Genomic DNA, 26899 nt, shown 5'->3' with positions numbered 1-26899 from the left:
AGTTAGTCTTAGAGCTAGCCTTTTGCTTTCAGTTCTGGAGAATCAGCAACCTCAGATTTCTATGTTGATGCAGTATTAATTTAGCCCTAGAGCTGTTATTCATGAACTTATTAAGTGTAAAAATGTTTTTTCTTTGCGCTAGGAGAGCACTCTCTCTGAGGCTTACTTATATTCTTAGAAGGTCCCAGCAGAACTCCTGCTTTATTTAGTTCAAAAACAGCCTCTTCTCCCCTAACTGGTCTTGCTAAAGGCATGCACCTGGACCTTCTTTTTGTCACCTTGGAGCAGGGGTCCTCAAACTACGGCCCTCGGGCCACATGCAGCCCGCCGAAAACATTTATCCAGCCCGTCGGGTGTTTTTGTCGCCGCTGCCTGTTGCTTAGCAGCCGACTAGTTTTTTTTTTTAAACTATAGTCTGGCCCTCCAACGGTCTGAGCAAAGGAATTTGTTCGTAGTTTTTTTTTTAAACTATAGTCCGGCCCTCCAACGGTCTGAGGGACAGTGAACTATTTAAAAAAATAAAAAGTTTGAGGACCCCTGCCATGGAGAGTTCAACCTTCTTTCTCACCTTTTTCCTGCCCAGCTCTTTCCAGATTCTTGTTTATCTCCTGGGAGTAAATTCTTTTTCATCTGTACCCATAATTGGTACAACTCATAAGACAGGCACTGTGTTAGACACTGAGGCTACAGAGATGAATTTTCATACATGTGAGCCTGTGAGGGTTCTCAGGAACTATGAAACCCAGTAGTTACCTAGACCTCTGCACTGAGCTGATAGGAGGGTCTCCCAGGGCTTTGCTCCAGCCTGGACTTGGACTTCACAGCAGTGGCTAAGGGATATTTTAGCCATCCCTAGTTTCATCTTCACAAGTCCTATTGGGTGCTGGTTCCCACTTTTCTTTTCTTTTTTTAAATATATATTTTATTGATTTTTTACAGAGAGGAAGGGAGAGGGATAGAGAGTTAGAAACATCGATGAGAGAAAACCATCAATCAGCTGCCTCCTGCATACCTGCTACTGGGGATGTGCCTGCAACCAAGGTACATGCCCTTGACTGGAATCAAACCTGGGACCCTTCAGTCCTCAGGCCAACGCTCTATCCACTGAGCCAAACGGGTTAGGGTCCCACTTACTTTTATTTGCAGGTTCTCTGGTCTTGTGCATTCACTTCTATCCCTAGGAATTCCCAATCTAATCCTGATCCTGTGCCAGCATTGCAGGGGCAGGATGCTTTGTTGGAGACATTGTGATCTACTGCTAGGCGGGGTGTGAGGGAGAGACTCAGGTGCAGAGGGGTATCAAACTCCATGCAAGTTCCTTCCCATCTCAGCGCAGGCATCGTTCTCTATGAACTAGAGATCCGCTTTCCCCCTGCCCTCCTTCCTAGAGAGGAAACTATGCTGCTTCTGGGCAGTGGGCCAGGGCTTCTGGAATTGAAATTTTTATTTTCTTTATTGGCATCTGGATCCTCCTTTGCACTTACTGACATGCAATTTTGTATGAGAATCACCCATGTCATCCATCCCAGCACATCCAAAGAGTTCTCCTGCCAACTCTCACATCAACATCCTCAACCGATCCACTGTATTGCTCTTTACTCTGAACAAGTCTCTTTAAAGCAGCGGTTCTCAACCTGTGGGTCGCAACCCCTTTGGCGGTTGAACGACTCTTTCACAGGGGTTGCCTAAGACCTTCCTGCATATCAGATATTTACATTACGATTCATTACAGTAGCAACATTACAGTTATGAAGTAGCAACAAAAATAATTTTATGGTTGGGTCACAACATGAGGAACTGTATTTAAAGGGCCAGAAGGTTGAGAACCACTGCTTTAAAGGGTACAGGTAGTCCATATCAAGGGCCTTTGGAGAAGAGTGTGCATGAAAGGGAGAGACAATCTAATTTAATAAACAACAAACATGCAAATTGACCATACCTTCACTACACCTTAAGTCATGCCCACCAGACAATCAGAGCAACTATATGCAAATTAACCCAACCAAGATGGCGGCTGGCAGCTCTGTGGCAGCCACAGAGCTGGAGTGAGCAGGAGTCTTGGTTGCTGCAGTGATGGAGGAAGCCAAGCTTCCTGCCTGCTGTGGCTGGCTCTGAGCTCCACTCAAGGCAACAAAGTTTCAATTATAGAAGATAAATAAACCCCAGATACCTGCTTTCAGCTAGCCGTGGCCACAGAGCTGGAGCAAACAGGAGGCTTGGGTTGCCCCTGGCGATGGAGGAAGCCAAGCTTCCGGCCCGCACTGGCTGGCTCTGAGCTCCACTCAAGGATATAAAGTTTCAATTATAGAATGTAAATAAATCTCAGAATAAAAGAAAAGAAAGAAAAAAAGGAGAGGCTGGGGGCTTCCATCGCCGGGGGGCTTGGCCAGCCTGACCAAGTACCTGCAGGATTCCCACCTCAACAGACAGGAATCAGAGTTAAAATTCACTAAAACAAAACTTGATTGAGAATACAGTTCTAAGGATGTTCAACTGCAGCTTAGCCCTGCTCCCTGCTGGCAAGTGGACATCCCCCGAGGGTTCCCAGGCTGCCAGAGGGATGTCTGATTGCCAGCTTAGGCCCAATCCCCTGGGGAGCAGGCCTAAGCCAGCAGCAGGTGGTCATCCCCCGATGGGTCCCAGACTGCGAGAGGGCACAGGCCGGGCTGATGGACACCCCCACCAAGTGCACAAATTTTTGTGCACCAGGCCTCTAGTATCATTACATCAGGACAAAATCGCAAATGGTCATGCTTTTTAAAAGTTTCATTCCTTTGATCCAGTAATGTTGTTTCTAGGAGCCTTTTATTGAGTACATACTATGAAAAAGCTGATGTTATAGGTTCTAGGGAACATCAAACACAGAAAGAGAGCTTACAGTGTCTGGGGAGATGGACATGTGAAAGGATGGTTATAAAAGAAGGTGGTAAGGGCTAAGGGGACATCTTCAGGGAGGTGATGTGTGAGCATTGTCAGATGGACAAATGGGAATCAGCCAGGTAAGGAGAGTGGTGGAGAATATTCCTGGAAAAGCAGGAGTCAGGGCAATCTACACAGAAGTGAGAGCACATGGTGGTCTGCAGAGATGAGGACCCTCCCTGTGGCTGGTGTGCACAGTGTGAGAGGAGAACAGGTAGGTGAGGCGCCCAAGAACCAGACTGTGAAGGGTCTCTTGCCAGTCTGAGCAATTATGGCTTTATCTCCAAAGTTTAAAAATAAACAAAACCAGGAATTTATCCAGCTGTAGAGTGACCCAATTAGGCTTAATTTTAGAAAGATCATTCCATTGGAGTGTGGAGAAGGAAATGATAGGGAGGCTGGGAAAGCGCAAAAGTGGGGTCTCAGACACCATCTAACAATCCATGGAAGTAATTCAGGCAAGAGAGATAGCATGGGCTATAGAGAAAAGATGATGGATTTTGGGAACCGTGAGCAAGAAGAACCAACTGGGATTAAAGATAAATTTGATATGGGGGCGGGGAATAGAGGAGTCCAGCATGATCTCTGATAAATGCTGGAACCCGTACCCTACCAAGCAAGCACATGGGGCTGGAGGATGAGCAGGGTTTGGGGGAAGGTAGAGAATTCAGTTTTGGATATAGTGCCCTTGAGATGCCTCTGAGACATCCAAGTCAAGATGTGTAGTAGGCAGTTGGAACTATGGGCTCAGAGTTTAGGATTGAGGACTGTTCTGGAGATGTGGATATGGAAGTCATCCACAAATACACACACACACACAGGGTGCACGAATTGCACAATCGTAAACACAGATGAGAAGAAGAAGGCAGGGTTTGGAGAAACACTGAAAGAGTGAAAAGATAAGTACTAGGGCAAAAGCCATGAGTGAGTGCTATCATAGAGAGGAAGGAGGGAGATTGAGAGGTTAAGGAAGGAGGGACTGCAACACGTCTGTCTGATTTTCCAGTGAGGAAGTCAGGTGTTCTAGGAGGGGAGCGTCACAAGGGACCTCGTGCTGGTGGTGATGAGGGTAGGGGAGAATTCTGCTTTTTGCAGGGTGGTTGAGGAATTGAAGGTAATGGATGCAGGTGCTCTTCTATGAAGCTGGGCTGGGATCAGGTAGTTGTCCCTAAAGGAAGATGACTATTTCCTTTTCTATCTTTTAAGATTTGCAACATCCAGACATTATATACTGAGGAGTGGAAACTTGTAGAGAGGGTTAAAGGTATGGCTTGGAGGGAGCCTTGTGGGATGAGGCTTCTGAGGAAATGGAAAGGAGTGGGGCAGCCTATCAGTATAGGTGCTGTTACAGATGGTTATGTGACAAGGATGGCTCAGCCAATCTGAGCAAATTATGGCTCACTTAGGGCAGCCACATGTCCTGGTTGACCTAGGGCAAACCTGCTGTGCAGCTCTTACCCCAACAAATGATGAGTAATGGCCCCCCTTTATTGTCACATGTGTCCTGTTTGGGTGATAAAGTATCTGGTCATTTCAGTTCATGCATTTGAGTAGATTTGTAGGGAGTGTTAGAGAGTGAGAAGGAGTTCCTACATAAGGGACTCTTTTTCTTTTCTCCCCACCTCCCCCTTATGAAGCAGGAAGGAAGATTTCTGTGTTCTAAGAGGCTAGGAGACACATGTGGTTTTGAAAGAGCTGTGTGAGGAATGGAAGAAAGACCTGATATGAGTATCTCTATATATAAAAGCCTAAGTGACCAGCTGACCGGCCAACTGGCCAGTAGCTATGACATGCACTGACCACCAGGGGGCAGACGCTTAATGCAGAAGTGGAAACCACAAGCATGGAAACATGGAACAGACTGATGATTCTCAGAGGGAAGGGGGGAGGGCGGGAAGAGATTAACCAAAGATCTTATGTGCATACTAGAGGCCTAGTACACGGATTCATGCACCCCTGGGGTCCCTTAGCCTGGCCTGCTGGGATCGGGCCAAAACCGGCTCTCTGACATCCCCTGACGGGTCCCGGTTACAAAAGGGTGCAAGCTAGGCCAAGGGACCCCACCAGTGCTCAAATCCATGAACCGGGCCTCTAGTAAAAGCGTGAAAGCAGTAACTTGTGGATCTGAGCTGAACCTGAGAACATAAATTTATCTGGCACTGCGCAGTGCATATGTGTGTTTCCTCCTCTTAGCAGTCTGGGTATCATCTGGGAGAAATGGATGTTTGAATTGACCTGAGGTGGGGACACACAGGGTAGATGTGAGCAGAGGATAGAGGGTGGCTGAAGCAATGGATTATGGAAATAAAGTATACCAATTGTCAGCTTTGAATGTGAAGACAATTATTATAAGCACTGTTTATGAGAGCGGAGAATTGGAAACACAATTTCTTGCAAAGGGATTGTAATCCAATGAAATTACAGCATATTCCTATGATGGACTATTATATAGCCATCAACTTTTTGTTTATGTATAATTTTAATATGATGGGATGAAGATATTTAGTGGATTTAGATGATAAGATGAAGAAAGAAAGTAATAGAATGACATGTATTAAAGAGTCTCAACTATGTAATGCATAGAAAAACTTGGCATGTTTTGAAAAAGGCTGGGCACAAATATTCCATAATGATACTTGTGGGAGCTGATAGACTTCTTTATATATTTTTGTTTTTTTAGAGTGCTCTTTAATATGCTTTTATTATTTTTATAATAAGGAAAAAATCACTCTAGGAAAACGTACTTAAGGAATTTTTTTTTTTTAACTTGTAAAGGGGTGCATGCAATCACAGTTTAATTTGGCTTCCTCTGAAAACCACAGTAGGGAGTTTTCATGTTCTCAGGCCCAGGATGGGGAACATGACCAGCATGGCCTGGTGTTTGACAATGTGGTTTTAGAGTTGGACACACCTGGGTCTGAATCCCAGCTCTGCTACCAGTCTTCGTAGCAGTGTGGCCATGATGTGGTCTCAGGCAAGCTATTTTCTTTTGAGCTTGATTTTTAAATGTATGAAATGGACAGAATGTCCCCAGTCTCTTCTTTATAATTCCACATCCTAAAAAGCTCAAAATCCAGAGTCATTTCTTAAGGTGACAGCAGATCCATTTGCCTGCAGAATATGACCTAAGTTGACATAATGTATACCTCACTTAGGTGGATATAATTTTGCAGTAGAAATATGAACTTGTCTAATCATGGGATGCTGCCCAGGATCCATTGAGGATATTAGGTAGTATTCAGTAATATGCAGGACCCATTGAGGATATTAGGAAATATTCAGTAATATGCAGGGTTTTAGATAAGGGATTGTAAACTGTAGGACCTGCCTCATAGGTGTATGGTAGAAATAAATCAGATTGCGATTGCATAGTTCTTTTGTTGTTGTTGTTGTTGTTGTTAATCCTTAGCTGAGGATATTTTTCCATTGACTTTTAGGGAGAATGGAAGAGAGAGGGAAAGACAGAGAGAAATATTGATGTGAGAGAAACACATCGATTGGTTGCCTCCTGCACGAGCCCTGATGAGGGCCTGGGCTGGGGAGGAGCCTGCAGCCAAGGTATGTGCTCTTGACTGGAATCGAACCCTAGACCCTTTGGTCTGCAGGCCAATGCTCTAGCCACTGAGCCAAACCAACTAAGGCTGATTGCACACTCCTTAGCGCCATTCCTGGCATGGAGTAAATGCTCAGTGATGTTAGCTATCATCATAGCTGAGACCATCATTATTCTAAGTGCATGACTTCTGCCCTCTTTTCCTTCTGTTCCTGCCCTTATTGAGATTTTTTAGAAGTCTGAAGTGTCAGTTATTATGGGAACTTAGTTGACATTGTTGAGGACATAAGCGTGGAAAAATGGGACCTTTCAGAAGGGGAATTCTTCTGCCTCTTTCCTTCTAGGTTTCTAGCCTCCTGAAGAATAAGACATAGGGAACAATGCATGTGAATAGGGCAGCCAGATTGTCGAAGAGCAGATCAAAGAATAAATCGTATTCCCTTGGTGAATACTTTAATCTCAAAGCATTTGTGTTCAAAGTGGAATTGTCATGGTTTCACAGCATGACAATTGCCTTACATTTAAAGATGTCCTTTGTTTTAAACTGAAATTCGTCAATATATAGTATTTTTAAATAGAGGAGATATTATTTACTGCTTTCAATAGGAATTTACAGTAAGATTTATTATTGCAAGCCCTCCTAGTATTTTAAAACATAATTCAGTCCACAGAAATTTGATTTGCACTCAACCTTTTCACAGGCATAAATAGGATGCAAACTGAGATCATTACTTCTTCCTTTTTTGGGTGAGTCAGTGCTTCATAAATTATATTAGGGTGGCATTAGGCAACTACTTTATTAACATCACCAAGGGGAATTAAAATACATTGTGCTATAGGATCAAAGTTCCACATTTTGAACCAATGGCGGTATATTTCCAGACCCTTTAGTTTGATCACATCAGTGGCAATCTTCTCCCCTCAACCATGTGACTCACCAAAGTTAGGATGGAAGTGTCTCTGCTCCCAGAAATCTCTGTGGCCCCATCCACCTCCCTATGGTGGAGTCTTTTGCCTTCACGACATCAACATTGAATCATAGGTCTGGAAGGGCCTTCTTTGCAATCCCCTCTATAAAATCCAGTCAATCTGGTCATTTAGTCTGCACAACCATAAACTCACTGCAGCATTCTTTCTAGTAAACCAAGTAGAGCTCCCTGAAAAAGATGGCTCCCATGCTTTGCAAATTGGTCTGGTAGCAGAAGAATTGGTCTGTTGGGCAAAAATGACTGCCTCCTATGAGGTCTCCAACCTTTTTCTAACTCAATTAATCAGGTCTTTGTTGTCCTCCCCCTACTGCATGCCCCACACAGTGTCAGATATATTCCTGCACATTCTTGGGTTCCCACTTTATCCTTTGTGTTAGTCCATTCATTAGCACCAAATTGCAGGGCTGTTTGCCAACCCCATCACGAATAATTGGAGCTTCTGAAGTCAGATCCCCCCAATTACATTAGTTTAGTTGTCTCATTAGCTGTCATGCATCATCCAAACACATTATCAAACATTTTCCTTCACTCTTGTCATTTTCTAAATACAGGTATTGTTGAGAAAGATCATTTTTAACACATATTTTGACTTAACCTGTTGTTTGATTTCCAGTATACAATAAATCTTTAGACTGAATGGAGCCAAGACTGGAGGAGGACAAGAGTAGGGGAGGCTTGGAAAGAAGTAGGTGCAGAATTTGGACCAATGGCAGGCCGTATTCATCTCCCTAGATGGGATGCCCTTGTAGTGGAGGTAGCCCAGCTTTGGAAATGACCCACTTTGTATAAACTGGTGCATTAAGGAAATAGGGAGCCTAGAGGAAAGTGCCATGTGCATTTTATACTATAGGGCCTCTCCCAAAATTCATGGCAATCTTCTCTCAACCATATGACTCACCGACGTTGGGGTGGAAGTGCCTCTGCTCCCATAGATCTCTGTGCCCCATCGACCTCCCTATGGTGAGATAGATGAAGGGTCTCTACTTCCTGGGTGTGTTCATAGGCATGGGGCCTGTCCTTTGGACTCATTAGGACTTTGATGATAGAGAGATGGTTATCTTTTATGATGAGTGTAGGAGCGGGAGTCGGGTTTTAGTTTTACCGCAAGCTGTGACAACTTTGAGCCCATCACTCACCTAGTTATGCCCTAAATTTCTCAGCTTTAAAATAGCAATACCGCTAAGCCAGAGTGGCTCAGTTGGTTGGGCATTATCCCATGCACTGAAAGATTGCCAGTTCCGTTCAGGGAATGTACGGAAGGCAACTGATAAATGTTTTTCTCTCATATAGATATTTCTCTCTCTCTCTCCCTCCCTCCCTCTTTTTAAGCAAGACCCTAGGTGAGGATTAAAAAGTAAATTAATTTAAAAAATAAATAATAGAGCTACACCCTTTCTTTATAATTTTCCTAACTGCATCTCCACCAAAAAAGCTAGAGACAGTGGGATTACATTTTAAATTGCAGTGTTTGGCATCTGGTTGGTGCTCAAAGCACCATCTTTCTGTCCTTTAAGAGTCCATGGTCTGCCACACCCCAGATGTGCTTCTGGGCTTGAGACCTGTGTCTGTTTTGGAAAGCTTTGAGCCCTCAATCTGGCCTCTGTGGTCTCATGTTTTCCTTACTCATTCCCACCTGCACTTATTAGGTTAACAGTTTGTATTATTTCCTGTTTCAAGATGTCCACTGCTGGCTCTACAGAGCACCCATAGGGGCCCGTAGCCTTTAATACAATGATGCTTTTGAGGAAGAGGAATTGCATGCAGTTCTCAGGCTCCCTTGACCAGTTTGAGGTCATCTTCAGCCCACCCAACTCAACTTCTCCAGAGCTGCAGAAACCCCAAAAAACTGGTGTGAAGCTGTGCACTGCAGTTTTTTTCAAGAGTCAAGCTCAGTGGCCAAAATATATATCAGAGCAGGCAGGATGCATAGGGGAGGTGCATGGGGTAGGGATTAAGTGAGGAGGAATGGAAGGTCTGTTTGCATCCACAAAAGGAACATTGGAAGTGATGTTGGAAAAATATCTGCAGCCTTTATTTACCACGGGAAGAGGGGGAGCTGGGGTGGGGCAGGAAGACAATAGAACGCTGTGTTGCCCTGCTATAAAAGCACATGCTAAGCAAATAATGTGGCCAGCTCGGTGGGAGCACCGCTCAATTAGCCCAAGTGCTTAAAGGAGGGTCTCCAACAGCTGTCGTGGCGGCGGGTGGGCTGGAGCAAAGGCAAAGCCCTCTAGGCACCCAGGAGGCAAACCTGCAGGAATCTTAAATGGGAATTGATGGGGGGGCGGGGCGGGGACGGAGATGGACAGCACAGGGTGCTCCAACCTGAACCAAACTCATGCTTCTTGAATAGAGGGTCTGAGAGGGGCTTGGTAGGCTATTCTAGGGAGAGGCAGTGTGGAGAGACCACGGAGGAGGTGACCAGAAAAGTGAGTGCAGACATTTCATGCAGAGTGACCGACATATGGAACGTGTTATCCAGAAGGGTTACAGGCTGGAGGAGCTCCTAGAGCTTTTCAGGGGTGGGATGGGGGAGGGGGAAGGCTTAGAAACTCAAGGAGCTTTCTAAACAAAAGGAATTTGAGAAGGGTTGGGGAAATAATGAGAAATGCAAACTTGACCCAGAGTTTCTTTCGCTATCTCCAAGGCTTCTCCCCTGCCTGTCCTTACATGTTTCTAATTCACAGGGACCTGAGAAGGCCATGGAGCCCTGTACCTTACTCTGTAAATTAGCAGAGCTGATGGGGTGTGTGTGTGTGGGGGGTAAGTAGGACCCCTAGCACCACCTCTCACTTCTCTGTGTCCAAGCGGATAGAGAGAGAGCATGAAGCCCAGAGCCTTGTTTAGGTCTCCTGAGAGTAGGCAGACAGCTAGCACTGGAATGATTGTAGGATTATTTACTCGGATTCCCTGGCCTTGTAGAAGAACAAACTGATGCTTGGGAGGAGGGAAAAATAGGCTGGTCCATGGTCTCCCAGTGACTGAATGGGGAGGCTGAGGGGAGCACCTAGTCTTAACCCTTGGGTTTTCTCCCCTTCTCAGCATCCCTCTCCCAACATACAACATAGACACATATCACACACACACACACACACACACACACACACACACACACACACACACACTTGAGGGCACACACACTGACATACACACAGAGAAAGACACACAGACATACACACTCTCACACACACACTGCCTGTTCTGCTTCCCAGCAGCATGTGTATTGGTTGGAATTCCTCCTCTCCCCACCTTTGGCAGTGGTGCTGCTGGGGACAGGGGACAAATGACCTGCACGATCAATTGTGGCCTGTTTCATGGGCCTCTGTGTCACAGCCAGGGAGCTCTTTTTGAAACTGAGTGTTCATGCCTTTGTACTTTCTCATAGCACTGGAATAGTGGCTACCTGTCATGCCTGGGGCACCAACCTGTTCATTTTGCTGTTTGGCAGAAGAAAATGTAAGCTAATGAAAGCATTGAACTAACAGTGGCATAGTGGCCAGGTGGAGCAATTTCTCACATGAATCTAAGTTCAGACACCCTCTGGAGCTATAGCAGTAGTAGCTTGGTAGGGAGCATTCTCTCTCGCTACCCCAGTTTTTCCCAACGAGGTGGAAAAGCCACCTGTCCCGCAGCCTTTGACTCAGCTGAAACCTCCTATTCAAGAAAGCCTTGTCTGCCTGTCTCTCCCTCCTACTCCCACCCCCATCTCTCTGCCTCTCTTCTCTTCTCTTCTCTCGAGGAGAAAAACTCCCCCAACATTCCCACATGTCACTTTACACTCTTTCTTTCTCTCCCTCTCTCTCTCTCTCACACACACACACTCACCTAGAGTGGAGGGTGGTTTCACACTTTCTGGCTGCCACACTTTCAGGTGACATTCCTGTTCTTCAGGGCTCCAGCCTCTCGTAGTCAGTAGTGCATAGTCATTGTCCTGCAGACCCATTTTACATCCCGGATCCACACCCTTCTAAGCAAATTCATTCAATGACTTTTACCTTTTGCTGTGTAATAAACCACCCTAAAACTTAATAGTGTAAAGCTACAGCCATTTTTATTGTTTGTCATGATTTTGTCAGATATTTGGGTAGAGCTGGATTTGGGGGATCCTTCGGTGCCTGTGTGGCATTGACAGAGGTTGCCTGGTGGTACCCAGCTGGCTGATGGGCTGGTCAAGGTTATCCAGGCCAGCTTCACTCGCAAGGCTAGCTTTGGCAAGACCAGCTGGAAGACCATCGAGGGGATCTCTCTAGCATAGTAGCCACACAGCTGTCAGATGACTCACATGGCAACTCAAGGCTCCAAGAACAGGAAGAAGCTGCATGACCTCTATGGCCTCACCTTGTTACTTCCACTATACTGTGGTCAAAACAGCCACAAGCCACCCACACACAAGGGGAGGGCACCTGGATACCACCTCTGGATGGAAGGAGAAAAAAAAATCAGCAGCTGTATTTTAATTGAGCAACATGCTTGTGCCTGTTATTTTCTGTCTTGGCTAGACCCTCTTATAGAGTGATGAACTTACCCACTTCTGTTATCTGATGTATCATAGAGGCTCTGTGTATGCTGAAGCTTCCGCTCTCAAGCTTCCAGGGATGTCTTCCCAGGCCAGTGTCCTGTGTCTGCTCTGCAGTCCTCTGCCTCCAGCTCTTCCTCCTGAAAGAGTGTGCAGCCACGCTCAGTGCTCCTCGTCCCTAGAGGATAATAGCAGCTGGCTCTTCGGAAAAAGTAAAGTTTCTAAGATAACAGAGAGCACTCATCCTGAGGATGTTGCAGAATGGGGAGACCAAAGGGATGGGAAAGCCAGCAGGTTGGAGGTGAAATCATCCAGAGTGGTGCAGGATGAGAGATGGAAAGGAAAATGCATCAAGTCCCAAAGCCCTTGAGGAGGGTGGATGTCACTGGGTGATGGCACAGAGCTATACAAATATTTGTAAGAGGAAGGAGGGAAGGATGATGCCTCCATGGGCTACCTTGTGAGCTGGGTGAGGCTTCCAGGGGCCCAGTCCCCGCACAGGGTAGTGTTAAATATGCTGTATTGGTCAGGCTCACATGGGACTCTTATACCTCCCTGAGAAAGTCCTCCTGGCAACTGAGCCTTGTGGGAAGATTTCCATCTTTATGTTCTTAAATATACTATTCTGTTTGGGTTCCAGATGAGCAGTCCAGGGCTCATTCTCTGGACCACTGGTGGTCTGTGAAGTCTGAAAGGTTGGAAGGTTGGTGACCGCTGCTCTGGAGAGCTGGGTTCTAGTTCTGGCTCTTCCACTAATTTATTGTTTCATTTTGGGCAAGTCACTTTCTCATCATAAAATTCCTATTGTGTGAGAATCCTAGAAGATTAGGATGCCATTGCCTGGCTTCATAGCTTCAAGGGGACACAGAAAAACAGGGAGGACCAGAAAATGAGGCCAGTAATGAAAATCATGTGGACTAGTGCAGAAATGACTCAGGTTTGGCAGAGGGTAGTAGAAGCATGGAGTATTGTGGCCAGAAAGAACCTTTGAAACTCTTTAGCTCAAGAATTCTTCATCAGGGTCTCTGGGTTAAGCCTTAGAGAGTCTGTAAACTGCCTTGAAATGACTTTGGAATTTTTTCTCTTTATGTGCACATGTATGTTTTGATTTTTTAGGGGGTGGGAAAGGTTTTTTAGCTTTTACTGCATTTTAAAAAGAGTCAGTGATCCAAAAATGGCTGAGAACAACTGCTGTAGTCCACCAGTATTGTGTTAGGTGATACTTAACTAGGAGGGATAAGACTACCTCAGATGGTACTTCGAAAAGTGTGTATGTTTTTTTAAAAAAGTTGTTACCATGATTGGGGGACATGATTGTTTTTAAGTGGGTGGGAGCCAGGGCTTCATGTGTAGGGGACAAAACTGAACAATGAAAAACTTTCCTTCCTGAAATACCAGCAGCTCCCCCGTGGAGAAATTCTGTATGGAACTGAGACCCCAAGACCAGCCATGGTCCTCCCATAGCCAGAAAGCTAGTTAGTAGCAGAGTCGGTTTTTATTCATAAATCAGAGCAGGAGATGTGCCAAGAGTCCACATTATTTTATTTCTCCTTGTCAGCTACAAATATACTAACACCAATGAAAACCAAAGACTCAGAAATCTGTATCACCTTCCAAATTTCAACAATTTTCACAAAGAATCCCTGGGTTATTGGTCTTCTCTACCATCAAATAAGGAAATAGGAAAGGCATAGTTTCCATTTGGGGAAACTGAAGCATAGCTAAATGAGCCCATTAGCCCCATGTCACAGAAATATGTTTTTCAGCTGCTATGAATTGGTGATGCCAGCTTCAGACAGTGAAATGTCCTAGACGTTTCAGAGGGCCTGTCTTTGATGTCTCTTTTTCTAAAAAAGGAAAGAACCATTAATTTTCCAGCACGGTGCTTGCTGCCTAGTTCACTGCAAGCCAGTGGCAAGTGCCTTAGACTCTCTGGAATGAATTCGGAGGTGTTATGTGGTATTGGTTAAAAGTGAGTTCTGAGGGTTCACATACATGGGTTTGCATCTTGGCTCTGCCTCTCAATTGACGTTTGATCTCAGACAAAACGACCTAATCCCTCTGAGCCTCAGTTTCCTCAGCTGCAAAGTGGGGATAATAATCGTGTCTGTGAGGATTAATTGAGATAATCCATGTAAAGTATCTCGCAAAGTCCCTAGCATATGGCATGGCTCAGGCAATGCTAGCTGTTATTACCAGTGATTATTATGACTGTGTCTGTGATTAAAGACAGCTTTGGGTTCAGGCTATTGGTGCCAAAATTGCTGTCAAAGGACAAGCTTTGGGTTGGCTTTTAGTCTCACCCAGCTGCCCAGAAAGAGTCAGTAGACTGTTTGGGATTGGAGTCATAACATTTATGAAGTGCCTACCACACACTCCAGTTTTGGTGGGAAATGAATTTTCTTCCTGTGTGCACATCCCAGCATCCTGTGTGCACAACCCAGCCTCCTGTGTGCACATCACAAGTGGATGAGAAGGGGCTCAGGAAGTCACCGTATAGCCACCTATCGTGTTCAGGTGAACGATGGCAGTCAGAGTGAGCAGAGGGAGGAAACGCCAGCAGAGTGGAAGGAAGCCTTGCCCTTGGAATCGTCAGACATGGCGGTTTCCTGGAGAGTAGATTCAGAGCAAAGACAGCCACAAACCATTGCCAACCCCTCATCCTCCTGAAAGGAGGTTGGCTGTGGGGCCATGAGGAGGCGTGAGGGGGAGACATAAGCTATATTTGACACGCGCCTAAACATGAAGACTGGAGGAGAAAGGCTGCCATCTGACCACACTTATTGTGGCCAAGTCCTCCTGAGGCCAAACCATTATGGTTTGGTTGATCCCAGCCTTGCTGATGCTGCTCTGGCTGATGCAGTCAAAGGTTTGGGTGTTGCCAAGCCAGTTGTGGTCTTGGTTTGGAAGAAGCATCCAGAGTGTGAAGAGAAGTCATGCTTTGGGATTTCCCTGAGCTTTCAGCTCTCAAGATGAAGCCAACTTCTTTATTCTGCCATTTTGAGACTCAGTTTTGGCTGGGGAGATAAGAATGATACTTTATCGTCACCATCATCATCATAATTTATTATAATTATTAATAACTCCTCCCTGTAATAACATTAACTTACAGCTATATAGCACTTTGCAGATAACACGTATGCTTGACATATAAGCCCAACTCTAACATGAGGCATAAATTAAAAACAAAAAGGTCGACTTGGAGCAGTTCTCTGATGCTAAGAGTTTAGCAGTAGGTGGATCCCAAACTGTGTATGTAACTGAAGCCGTGTGTATTTTCACACATGGAAAATGGAGATAGCAGAGGTACGGAAAAGGAAACCGAAATCAAAATGTCTCAGAATATTTAATGATATGATAATTTGGAAATAGCCTATCCTCATTTGGGGAGCTACACTCTGTGTGTGTGTGTGTGTGTATACATGTGTACACGCCCGTGCCCGTTCATGCACAAGCCCATGCATCCACACCTTTATGCACAGTGATGGATGAATATTAGTGCCCAGAACAAAGAAAACTAAATTTACTAGATAAATGCCTGTATGGCCTATACTTGGATTGACACAGATTTTTCTCTGGCAGATCCTTCCTTGACCACCCTCTGGCCATGAAATGAGAGGTTGTAGTGTGGAAAGGATAAAGCAAATCTGGGGTTCTTGGGGCTCATGTCGGCACACCAAGCTCCTTTCAGATCTTTTTGCCAAGATGGGACCACGCCAGAGGGTTCCTGAGCCTGAGGAATAACTGCGCTACCTTCCTCTTGGAGCTGCTGGTGTGCATTGTTTTGACATGTGCCATACCTTCCATCTTTCACTGCTTTGGGGCCAGAGGAGGGGATCCTTTGAACAATGTAAAGTTCCTCCCCAACAGCTGTGCAAAGCAAACTCATAGCTTTCAACTTCCATCTTGGGGCCTCAAGCTTGGTTTTGACTATAGGTTCCTTGTTCATTCAAGAGTCTCTATTCCTCATTTTCTGGACTCGAAGAAGGACCAATTTCTTTGGGAGGGAGGCAAGTCAGTCTTCTGAGGTTCTCTGTATTGTTTGTTTCATTCTGGAATATACTTGTCCTGTTGCCACTGGGAAGCCAGCATCTCATGAAAACTGAGGACCTTGTCCATATTCATGGGCCAAGTATGTCAGTTTCAGAACCCCGAGTTAAGTACGTTTTTAACAGAGGAACCATGCAGAATGAGGGATTTTTAAAGAACAGGCTAGGAATCTCTTTCCTTGCCTCTGCTCCATCCGGTATTGACTCTGCATAGATGCAGACCTGCCCTGGGGTTGGGGATTTTCAAATGAGGTCTCAGAGAGAGAGGCTGGCTCTTCCTTCTCTAGATCACCCCTCATTTTTGGTTTTGGGGAATTCAGAGCATGCTCGGCGCATCTTCCAGTGGCAGTTGTTGACTTACTCTCTGATCTTGGCTCCACTTGGGGCCTTCTCTGAAGCTCAATCTATGAACTTCTGTGTACTTTCTAAGACATGGAATATGATAGTTGCCACGAACCCTAAGGTGTGCTGAGAGTGAATGAGGTGGGTTTTAGAAATGAACGCTGAGTTACGGGGAAAACTCACATACATGTGAGCCCTATACATGTGAGTTCACTCCTCATTTATTCTGTGTAATAATTCCAAGTCATTCCTTCCCTTCATCCTTTTGCAAGCCTTTCCCTCTCATGTTGGTTTTGGATTCATCTGGCCCCTAGTGAGTTAATCTACATGTTTCCAGTTTGAATCTCATCATGCTATTTCCAGGTTGCCAACCCCCATGGGTGCTGGGGAATAATTGGTCTGTCCTCACCGGTGTTTGTAGCACCTTCCCTTTGAGCGTCATCTGTGCATTTTAATTAATCTGCTGCTTTCCTCCCTCTCCTGCTCCGGATCATTAATAAAGAGATTAACCAAAACCAGACCAATCCCCAGCAGAGGCTCCACCAGAATCTGTCTCTCCTCGCTCCTTGCCTCGTCATGGGTCAGACGTCTTTGCGTGGCCCCACTGACTAATTTTTAGACCTAGGGACCTGTGTTCAGAACAAAGCTAATTTGAATTAATTTTGCAATTAATATCTGGGGAACAAGCTTAGCTGGTCTTTTATATGAACTTAGTTTAATATTTCCACCTCATTCCTTTCCTTTTGGTCATTCAATTTTAAATCTATCGTTTTCCCACCTCTCTCTCTCTCTCTCTCTCTCTCTCTCTCTCTCTCTCTCTCTTTCCATTCCCTGAACAAGATGTTAGGGTTATCTGGCAGGATGTGGTCTTTTGAGCCCTTAGCATTAGTCAGAGACCATGTCATAGCTGCAGAAATTCTCCAAAGATTTAGGCCCTTCTGGATACAGCTGGACCGTGTCCTTGTTCGCCCCAGCCAGAGGATGCATTTGCCTCCGGAGGAAGGCGCTGTACCAGAAATCATGACATCTCTTGAATTTGCATATTAAAAACTCGGCAGATTTAAAAGTGCTTCCACATTTGATCTCATGCCTCCTCCCTGAGAAAAGCTGGAGTCTGTGTCTTCTTCGTAAGTCACCCTGATTTCCAGCACTGGTGCCAATTAGAGTTGGAGAAGGTCCAGCCAGTGCTCTGTCCACTGCAACATGCGGCCTTGGTGGGATGGGCATGGGAGGAGGAGACCAGAGTGGTGGCCTCAAATCCCTGGAAACTCTGCTTGCAGCTGAGGCTTCTTGGGGAGACACTCAACCTGCTGGTGGCAGCTGTCCTGGCTCTGGGCTTGGAACGTGAGCTTCCTTTGTATATAAACTCTCTGGAATGTTTGAGCACAGGGACAGAGAGATAGCGCAGTATAATCATTAAGAGCATCAACTCCAGATCCAGACTATGATCAGACCAAGGATCTGCTTCTTATTAGCTAGTTATTAAATAAACTTGTGCCTCAATTTACCCATATGAAATGGGAAATGTAAGTACTGGACTCAGAGGAATGGTTATCAAGATTAATGATTGGCCCTAGTCAGTTTTTCTTAGTGCTTAGAGTAGTGGCCTGTGGACCGAAGGGTCCTGGGTTCAGTTCTAGTCAAGGGCACGTACCTCAGTTGCAGGCTTGATCCATGGCCCAGTTGGGGCATGTCTGGGAAGCAACCAATCAATGTGTCTCTCTCACATGGATATCTCTTTCTCTCTCTCTCTCTCTCCCCCCCACACACACTCTCTCTGAAAATCAATGGAAAAAAATATCCTTGGATGAGGATTAGCAAAAACAAAACAAAACAAAAAAAGACTAAAGATTGAGTGTATGTCAGTACGTGGCATATAGCATTTTTGTTTCTGTGCTTCCACTCTGACCAGACTAAAAATCTACTCCATATGTAGGAAATAAGTGAGGACTCTGGTATATGGTTAGAGGAGGTAGAGAGTGTGGGGAGAGGAGAATTGGAACTCAGTGGATACAGGTTCCACCCCGTTGTATATAAGCAGGGCAGACCTGGTGCTTGCTATGGGTCAGATCCTGTACCACTCTTCACCTCAGCTTCCTTTTCCATTTCATCTGCTTCTTGAATACACCAAACCCCTCAGTGTGTATTATAAACTGAGCCAAAAAGGAGGAATCAGAAATTGCTCTCTTTTGAGTATTTTGAGGGATGGTGAAACCTTGTAGGAATGTTGCTCCAGGGACCAAGAAAACACCATATGTGGGAAAGCATTTGTAAGTGAGGAAAACAGCATATGCAAGTTGGTCAGGATCTTGGAAAGCTCTGAGCAGAGGAAGTGGGCACTGGGGAGAGTGTAGGAAGGGGGTTTTACTGAGGTCTTTAACAGGTCTTTTTCCAATTAGAGCCAAGAAGAGCCTAGGGACCAGGGCCCACTTCAGAGCCAGGGCCTGTATTTTCTTTGGGAAAAGAAGGCAGAGTTGATTGGCTTCCAAACCAGACTTGGCAGGAGTCCATACAGATCATGGGCCAGTGAGCTGTGTCGTGGGTACATCTCGATTGTAGTGGGCGCTCATTCAATAAATGAGACCAGCCCTGAGTTAGGTGTCAGGCACATGTAGATGAAGACACGGCTGCATCATCAAAAAGGAGACATGCCGACAGTGATAACACAGCAGGTTCATTGCTTATACACCACAGTGAACCCCAGCATAGATGTCTCTCTAAATCTCAAACATCACTGATGTGCCTTGCCAGGCTGCACTGGCACTGCCTTCCCTCTTCACAGCCCCTCCAGTACTTTGTATGAGTGCATAGGGGTCAGGCACACAGGTAACTCAGGTTTATGTTCAGCTTGTATTTCCAGTGCCTCACTCTATGCCATTACTGTGATAAGTGCTCTTGTATAGATTTCATTATTTAGCCCTCCCAATAACCAATCAGGCACAAGCCACATGGTTTTTGTTGAGCTGAAGAACTGAGTGTCACCTGTCACTCTCTGCTGTTCTGGAGCAGTCTGACCTCAGACAACTCCATTCACCACCATGACAGGCCTCAGTTTCTTTATTTGTAAAAATGAGGAGGTTATCTAGGGTCATTTACAGTTTCCAACCTTGTGTCCTGGTGAGTTCTCCTACCAGCATTCGTGAGCTTGCTCTTTATGGCAAAAGCTGAAAGCAGATTATTGCATGAAGTCTGCAGGCAGCCTGCTGGGTTTAATGCAGCCTTGTGAATAGTTCAGAACACTTACCAGCCTGCAGATGGTCATTCCCACTGCTGATCACAGAGCAACGTGACAAGGTTTGGGGTGTGCTGGTAATAAACAGTCCAGACCCAGAAATGGCAGGATCAGGGGCTTTGAGCAGTGTGAGAAATGCTCACCTGTCTGAATTCAAATAATAGACTTAGAGAAAGAAGTATGGTGAAAACAGGACTTTTAATACATCCTCGAGAGCTGGTGTCCATCCAGTTGTGCAGGCACACACGGGGCAGCAAACACAGCCCATTTATTCAGTCCCTCCTCTGGTTCCTCATTGGCTGAGTACTATGGGGTCGCCTGTTTCCTCATACGTTGCCTAGGTCTTATTGTCTCCCCATTGGACCATCTAAAAAAATTGGGTTTAGGCCTTTTCTAGTTGCCTCCACTCCCCCCTATCTAGTTGAGGCAGGTGCCTCAGGGGTTTCCACCATGATGCTGGCCCACATCCACAGTTCTTTGTTCTTATATCCTCTTCCCTCCTCCCTATGTTCTGTTTGCCCTGGGGAAATTCAGCAACCCTTTCCATCAAAAGCCAACCATGCTGGAGATGGGTCACAGAGGCCCATTTTCTACAAGCAGCTTTTTATATTGTTACCGTTTTGTTTTTTATTGTCTAAAGCTTTACATATGTCTCCTTTTTCCTTGATTGACTCACCACCCCCACCCCACCCCTACCGGAGGTGGCCTGATTTCCTCGTGCTGAGTTTGTGTGTTGGTTCTCCTGAAGGGAGCAGGGCTGTCTAAAAGAGTTAGGAGACCTGCTTTCTAACCCACAAAATGCCCTTGGTCTCCCAGAGGCAGTGTGCACCCATGTGGGGTGGTAGGAAAGTCCACTAGTCTTTGTACTTGTACAAGCAGTAGTATTGTCAGTAGAAAATTTAAAACAATAATAAAATCAACTAAAAGTCCAACTGCTTTTTATGCTCACCATGCTTTCATGGCAAGATCAGTGATAAAATATTTCTCCCTGCCCTGCACAGTGTGGCTCAGTTGGTTGGGTGTCATTCTGAGCACTGAAAGGTTGCTGGTTCAATTCCTGGTGGGGGGTATGCAGGAGTCAACCCATCAATGTTGCACTCGCCTCTCTCTCTCTCTCTCTCTCTCTCTCTCTCTCTCTCTCTCTCCCCCTCTTTCTCTCTCTCCTCTCCCTTCCTCTCTTTCTCAAAATCAATAAACCTCTCCCACCACTTCATTCAGCTCCCTCCATCCTCGGTCACCACTGCCTGCAGGAAGAAAGCAGGCAGTCTCAAGGGCCTTCCCCTCCCCCGCCCCCCCCAACAACCCCAGGCTCTCTCTGCCAGATTACCACTGAAATCATAGCTCCTCTCTACCACTCTGAACATGACACTCTGAATGCAGTAATCTATGGGCTTTGCCCATCCCTCCTGACCAAAAATGGATTTCTACTCTACCTTCAAATAATTTCCTGAGATGGAACATCTTAGTTCCTATAGCCAAAGCTGGCTTTGTGGATGTGCACCAATGCAGTGGCCTGGGGTCCCACACTCAGAAAGAGGACCCCGTTGAACTCAGGGTTCAATGCTCTGTTGTTGTCATCTTGAAATTCTTAAGAACTTTATCTCTGAATATGTGTTTTGTAAGTGAAGTGCAATGGGAGAATGGGACATGTGCCTGGAGACTCTGCACATTGGCTCAAACACGGTCACACCTCCTGAAGCCACCCTACCCTGCCTCTAAATAAGTTTTGCATGATGCCCTGCACATTATGAAACTGGTTCTGCCTTCAGCCACCCTCACTTCCAGCTCTGACTCATGGCACCCAGACCTCCACCTCCATCTTGTGTGCACTGTGGTGTGGACAGCAGGGAGAGGCACAGACACGAGCAGGGAGGAAGGGGCTTCTGACCTCAGAGAAGAGAGAGTCTAGAGCAGCCGTGGGCAAACTACGGCTCGCAGAATGAATAAAACTAAAAAAAAAAAGACCGTACCCTTTTAAGTAATGATGTTTACTTTGAATTTATATTAGTTCACACAAACACTCCATCCATGCTTTTGTTCCGGCCCTCCGGTCCAGTTTAAGAACCCATTGTGGCCCTCGAGTCAAAAAGTTTGCCCACCCCTGGTCTAGAGAGTAAGCCATGTGATGCCATGAAGGATGCCATACCTCCCACCATTGTCATTTGGAAAACATGCTGCAGGAAATGCAAAGGAAGTGGCAATTGCTACTGCTGGGAGCCTCTTAGAAAAGTTAGTTTTTGAACCAGGCAAGGAGGAATGGGTAAAATCTCCACAGAGAGGTGATAAAAGTGTGCAAGGTGAGGGTTATAAAGCATATCCAAGTACCTTCTGAAGAGTGAATGGGCCGGAGGCATAGAATATAAGAGCCCAATCATAATATGATGAAAAGGGAGGTTAGACCCGAAGTGCAAAGAACCCTTCTCTCCCTTGTGTCTCCCCTCTTCTTTAAACTGTGGTTTAGGATTTCCTCTTGTATAAAATAAAGGAATTGGATTAAATGATCTTCTCTTTTTAATACTCTTTAATTCTATATGGAGACCACCAGCCATAAAGATGCATTCCCAAACCATTGATACCATCTTTCATTCTTCCTATCAACTCACCCTTGTATTGACCTTGTTAATCTATTCATTGACTCTTATTCTAACTGGGACCTCCCCCCACTAATCATACTTGATCGATTTCCTTATGAGCAGATATTCTGTGTATTCTGTGTTCATAGTGGCTGGGTTTGAGGGGATTTAATAAAATTTTTGGTAAACATTTAGTCTTAAATTATGTTATTGAAGCTTTATTCTGTTTGGGAGTGGGGAGGTGGGAGAAGGGGATATAATTCTAGTGCAGGGGTGGGGAATGTCTGGCCCTTGGGCTGTATAAGGCCTGCAAAATCATTTGGTCTGGCCCTGCCGAGGCATTAGGGGTGAGTTAATTAAATGTTTGACCAAATATAGCAGGCTAATTTTTAAGTTGATAATTTTGTATTGCTCAAGAATGATGTTATAAATATCCAAATGACCCTTGGCAGAAAAATGGTTCCCCACCCCTGTTCTAGTGATATGTAGGATATACTTGTATTTTTCAAGTTTCATTTTGTTGGTCCTGCAAGATTGAAGGAAATGTCACTTAGATGCAGAGTGAGAGGGAGATGAGTTGTCCTGTGGGAACCATTTTCCTGGGATAATACAATTCCTAGGGCCAATTCTAGGGTTGGGCAGCAAAGCTAGAATCCTTTGCTCATGCTTTAACCTTGAGGGAGTCAGTTGTCCACAGAGTGGTTCCCATGGAAAAAAGATGGTCTCCTTATCAGAAAGAGGCGGAAATTGGAACAAAATGCCTGCAACATTGCTTGTTGGCCTTTGGGGACAAGACAACAGTTCTTCAGACAATATGGGAAAAGAGGCTGTGTCTGTAAGTCCTGGGAACAAGTTCGTGTGGACAGGCTCAGTCATGGGTACTGGGTAAGCAGGGTGGCTTTTCTGTTTCTCATGCAACCTTTGTTTATTTCTCTTCTGTTTCTCCTGGATTTAGTAAAGTCTTTCTGAAAGTGCCAAAGGTGAGCCAAAGGGAAGGGTTTTATTTTCCATGCTTAGACATAGCTTTAAAGAGGAAACAGTATACCCCTGGGGGTCAGCAAGGTGATAGCAATGGTGATTAAAGAATGGATACCTCCCGGCGGGTGGTGTGAATCACAGGGTATTAACCCACAGGGTGTTAAACATGGGATTACCCATGCAGCCACCCAGAGAGTCTCTTCCAGGGCCAAGCTTTCGAGAATCAAGGCTTTGCTCTAGTGAGGGAGAGACCAGCAAGGACGGTATCTTGAGATTAGCCCACTAATTCCACACGGACTCAGTGGAAACCCCATGTTGAGGTTCTGCTATGGCAACAGAATGAGTGTGTTGATGGGTTAAAAATGCCATTTAAACAAGGACATAACAGAATTAGAAATCTAACCACTGAGACTTTTTGTAATGAAAACTTTAGTAAACTAAACAAGAACAATTAATCAGCAAGGAAACTTGCAATTCAGGTCAAGTCCAGTTCGTTAATTTCAGCTGGTTGTTGCTGCCTCTCCAGCTTCTGCTGTCATCTTGTGAATGAAGACAGTCTCTGTGGAGCATTTGGGTGTCCTGGGGAAGCATGTTCACTGGAGAGCTTAGCAGAGCACCCTGAAACTCAGGCCCTCTCACAGACTAGGTAGTGACCCCACATGGTCCTTTACAAGGGGAGAACAGCTCTACCAGGCGTGGCCCAGTCACGGCTGAGCCCTTCTCTGATGTCACCATACTCCAGCTGCAGGGTATTCTTTTGAGAGACTCCAAAGGCTGCATTTGGGTGGGTGTGAGGGCGGGGGGAAGGAGGCAGTAGAGCTCTGTCTCGAGATTTGCAAGGCTGCTGTTGCCAATAAAAGGCTATAAATATGCATTTATAATTTTCAGGTTCAACTTCTTCATGATTTGCCAAGGTGGAGTGGGCTATGGTCTTTCCAGGCTCAGGGGATGTCTAAAGAAGTGGCAGGGCATCGTCCACACCCAACAGAAGGCTGCAGATAGAGCAGACATCAGATGCAAGTGCAGTGGGGGCTGTGTGAATAGCAAAGAGCAGAGACAGCAGGGCTGGCACGCAGTGTCCTCCTGCTTCAGCCTTTGTGCCCTGGGTCCTAGGAAGAGACCTAACCCTTTTAATCTGTAATTCTCTCCAGAAATGTTTTTGGCTCATTTTGTTTTAAAAAATATGCTTTGCTCTCTCCCTCCTGCTTATACAACTTGTGTGTGTGCGCGCGCACGCGCGCACACACACACACACACACAATCTTTTTTCCCATCACACAGCCACAGTGATAGAAGACAGACTTGAGCTGAAGGCACTTGGAAGTCTAGGAGAAAAAAGTGCTTTAGATTTCTAGGGGCGGAGACTGAGATCTAAGAGCTCTATCTATCTTGGGACGTCAGAGTTTTGTTTGCTCACCTAGAATGGTGGCACCCTGCTCTCTTACCCTCACAGGGACACTCCGGCTCAGGTAGCTGGTCCCAGAATGACATCAGTTACCACAGTCTGCTAGTAACCCCTGTGTTTCCTTTTCAGATCTTACAGGTGAACAAGGTGATGTCCATCTTGTTTTATGTGATATTTCTCGCTTATCTCCGTGGCATCCAAGGTAACAACATGGATCAAAGGAGTTTGCCAGAAGACTCGCTAAATTCCCTGATTATTAAGCTGATCCAGGCCGATATTTTGAAAAACAAGCTTTCCAAGCAGATGGTGGACGTTAAGGAGAACTACCAGAGCACGCTGCCCAAAGCAGAGGCCCCCCGAGAGCAGGAGCAGGGTGAGCCCGCCAAGTCAGAGTTCCAGCCGATGATTGCAATGGACACGGAATTGCTACGGCAACAGAGACGCTACAACTCCCCCCGGGTCCTGCTGAGTGATAGCACCCCCTTGGAGCCCCCTCCCTTGTATCTCATGGAGGATTATGTGGGCAACCCCGAGGTGGCAAACAGAACCTCGCGGCGGAAGAGGTACGCAGAGCACAAGAGTCACCGAGGGGAGTACTCCGTGTGTGACAGCGAGAGTCTGTGGGTGACAGACAAGTCATCGGCCATCGACATTCGGGGACACCAGGTCACGGTGCTGGGGGAGATCAAAACCGGCAACTCTCCTGTCAAACAATATTTTTATGAGACGAGATGTAAGGAAGCCAGGCCTGTCAAAAACGGTTGCAGGGGGATTGACGATAAACACTGGAACTCTCAGTGCAAAACGTCCCAAACCTATGTCCGAGCACTGACGTCAGAAAACAATAAGCTCGTAGGCTGGCGATGGATACGGATAGACACCTCCTGTGTGTGTGCCTTGTCGAGAAAGATTGGAAGAACATAGATCGGCATCTCTCCCCATCTATAAATTATTACTTTAAATTATATGATATGCATGTAGCATATAAATGTTTATATTGTTTTTATATATTATAAGTTGACCTTTATTTATTAAACTTCAGCAACCCTACAGTATATAAGCTTTTTTTTCTCAATAAAATCCGTGTGCTTGCCTTCCCTCAGGCCTCTCCCATCTGTTAAACTTTATTTTGTGACCCAGCTCTCGGGAGCCGCTCTGTAAAATCTGTGTACACCAGTATTTTGCATTCAGTATTGTCAAGGCCATGACTGTCATTTTAGTAAACTTGTTAAAATCAGATGATTTCAGAGTTGTGTATAGACACAGTCATATCCCCCTCCTGGTATACTTCATGTTTGATTAATTAAAAGAACTGTTTTCACCTCCATTGAAAACGCTACCCAGTAGCTTTGAGCCCCATGCTTAATTTAGACGGCAAGTTCACTGTCAATAACTCGCTCTCCTCTCTCTGCTCACCTAGAATGGTGGTATCCTGCTCTCTCTTACCTGCACAGGAATCCACTTCAGCAATCAGAATTGTGATCTGCCCCAGTGGTATGGCCCCAGAACAGTAACAGCAAACCTGGCAATTTTAGTTTTGGAAGTTTCTTTTCAGCACATTTGTTGTTTGGGGTTGTTTAAGGGTTGGATTTTGTTTTGTTTTGGCTTTGGTGTTTGTTTTGCTTTTGTAAGTGGTTTTCATCCTTTGGACACATAGGAAAAAAATTTTAACTGTTTGTAACAATAATTGTATGGTTACGCAGAAGCAAACTGAAATGGATCATGAATAATCTACCCACAGAAGAAAACTGACTCATCAGAGATCCTTTGGCGCCTGGCCTCCTCCTACCTCCCCTGGCAGTGCCTCTTAGAGCTTCATGAGGAATTAGAAAATGCTCCGGCTTTGCATTCAGACTGGGGTTCAAAGTCCAGCTCCTCCCATGTTTCTCAGGGACAGAAAATGAGATGGGGATTCTGCCTACCTCCCAGACTGTCTTGGGGATTCAGCTAAGTAGCCCCTGTAGACATCTAGCTGAGGGTAGGCATTCAAGAATGCTTGTCCATCCTCTCCTCCCCTCCTCCTCCTCTCTCAGCTCTTGTGTTCCTCTGTATCATTTTTAGTTGATTCATCACTTTGAAATGTACAAGCTCAAATGGAAGGAACCTTCCTAATGCCTGCTGGGTCCCAGAAGGAGTCACAGCAGTGGAGGGGGTCCCTGTGGGAATGGCCACACCTGTTCTGCCATGGCAAGCCTGAAGAGGACACTAGTGGTCCCCAAATCCTTTTCCCAGTGGGAAGTAGTTCACCCTCTTGGGTAGGGGTTCTCAAACTACAGCCCGCGGGCCACATGCAAATACAAATATTGTATTTGTTCCCGTTTTGTTTTTTTACTTCAAAATAAG

General features: G+C 45.6%; 1 protein-coding gene across 1 annotated transcript in view; it reads left to right on the top strand.

The window, feature by feature from the left end:
* Positions 1 to 25793, top strand: part of NTF3 (neurotrophin 3) — an 89701-nt gene extending 63908 nt beyond the window's left edge. The window contains exon 2 of the mRNA XM_006757608.2: positions 24686 to 25793. Coding sequence (XP_006757671.1) covers positions 24686 to 25480 — 795 coding nt within the window. The 3' untranslated portion in view covers positions 25481 to 25793. The remainder of the gene's footprint in view (positions 1 to 24685) is intronic.
* The last annotated feature ends 1106 nt before the right edge of the window (positions 25794 to 26899 follow it).

This window comes from Myotis davidii, unplaced genomic scaffold (genome assembly GCF_000327345.1).
Source record: "Myotis davidii unplaced genomic scaffold, ASM32734v1 scaffold13, whole genome shotgun sequence".
NCBI lineage: Eukaryota > Metazoa > Chordata > Mammalia > Chiroptera > Vespertilionidae > Myotis > Myotis davidii.
This window is presented reverse-complemented; position numbering and strand designations above follow the sequence as displayed.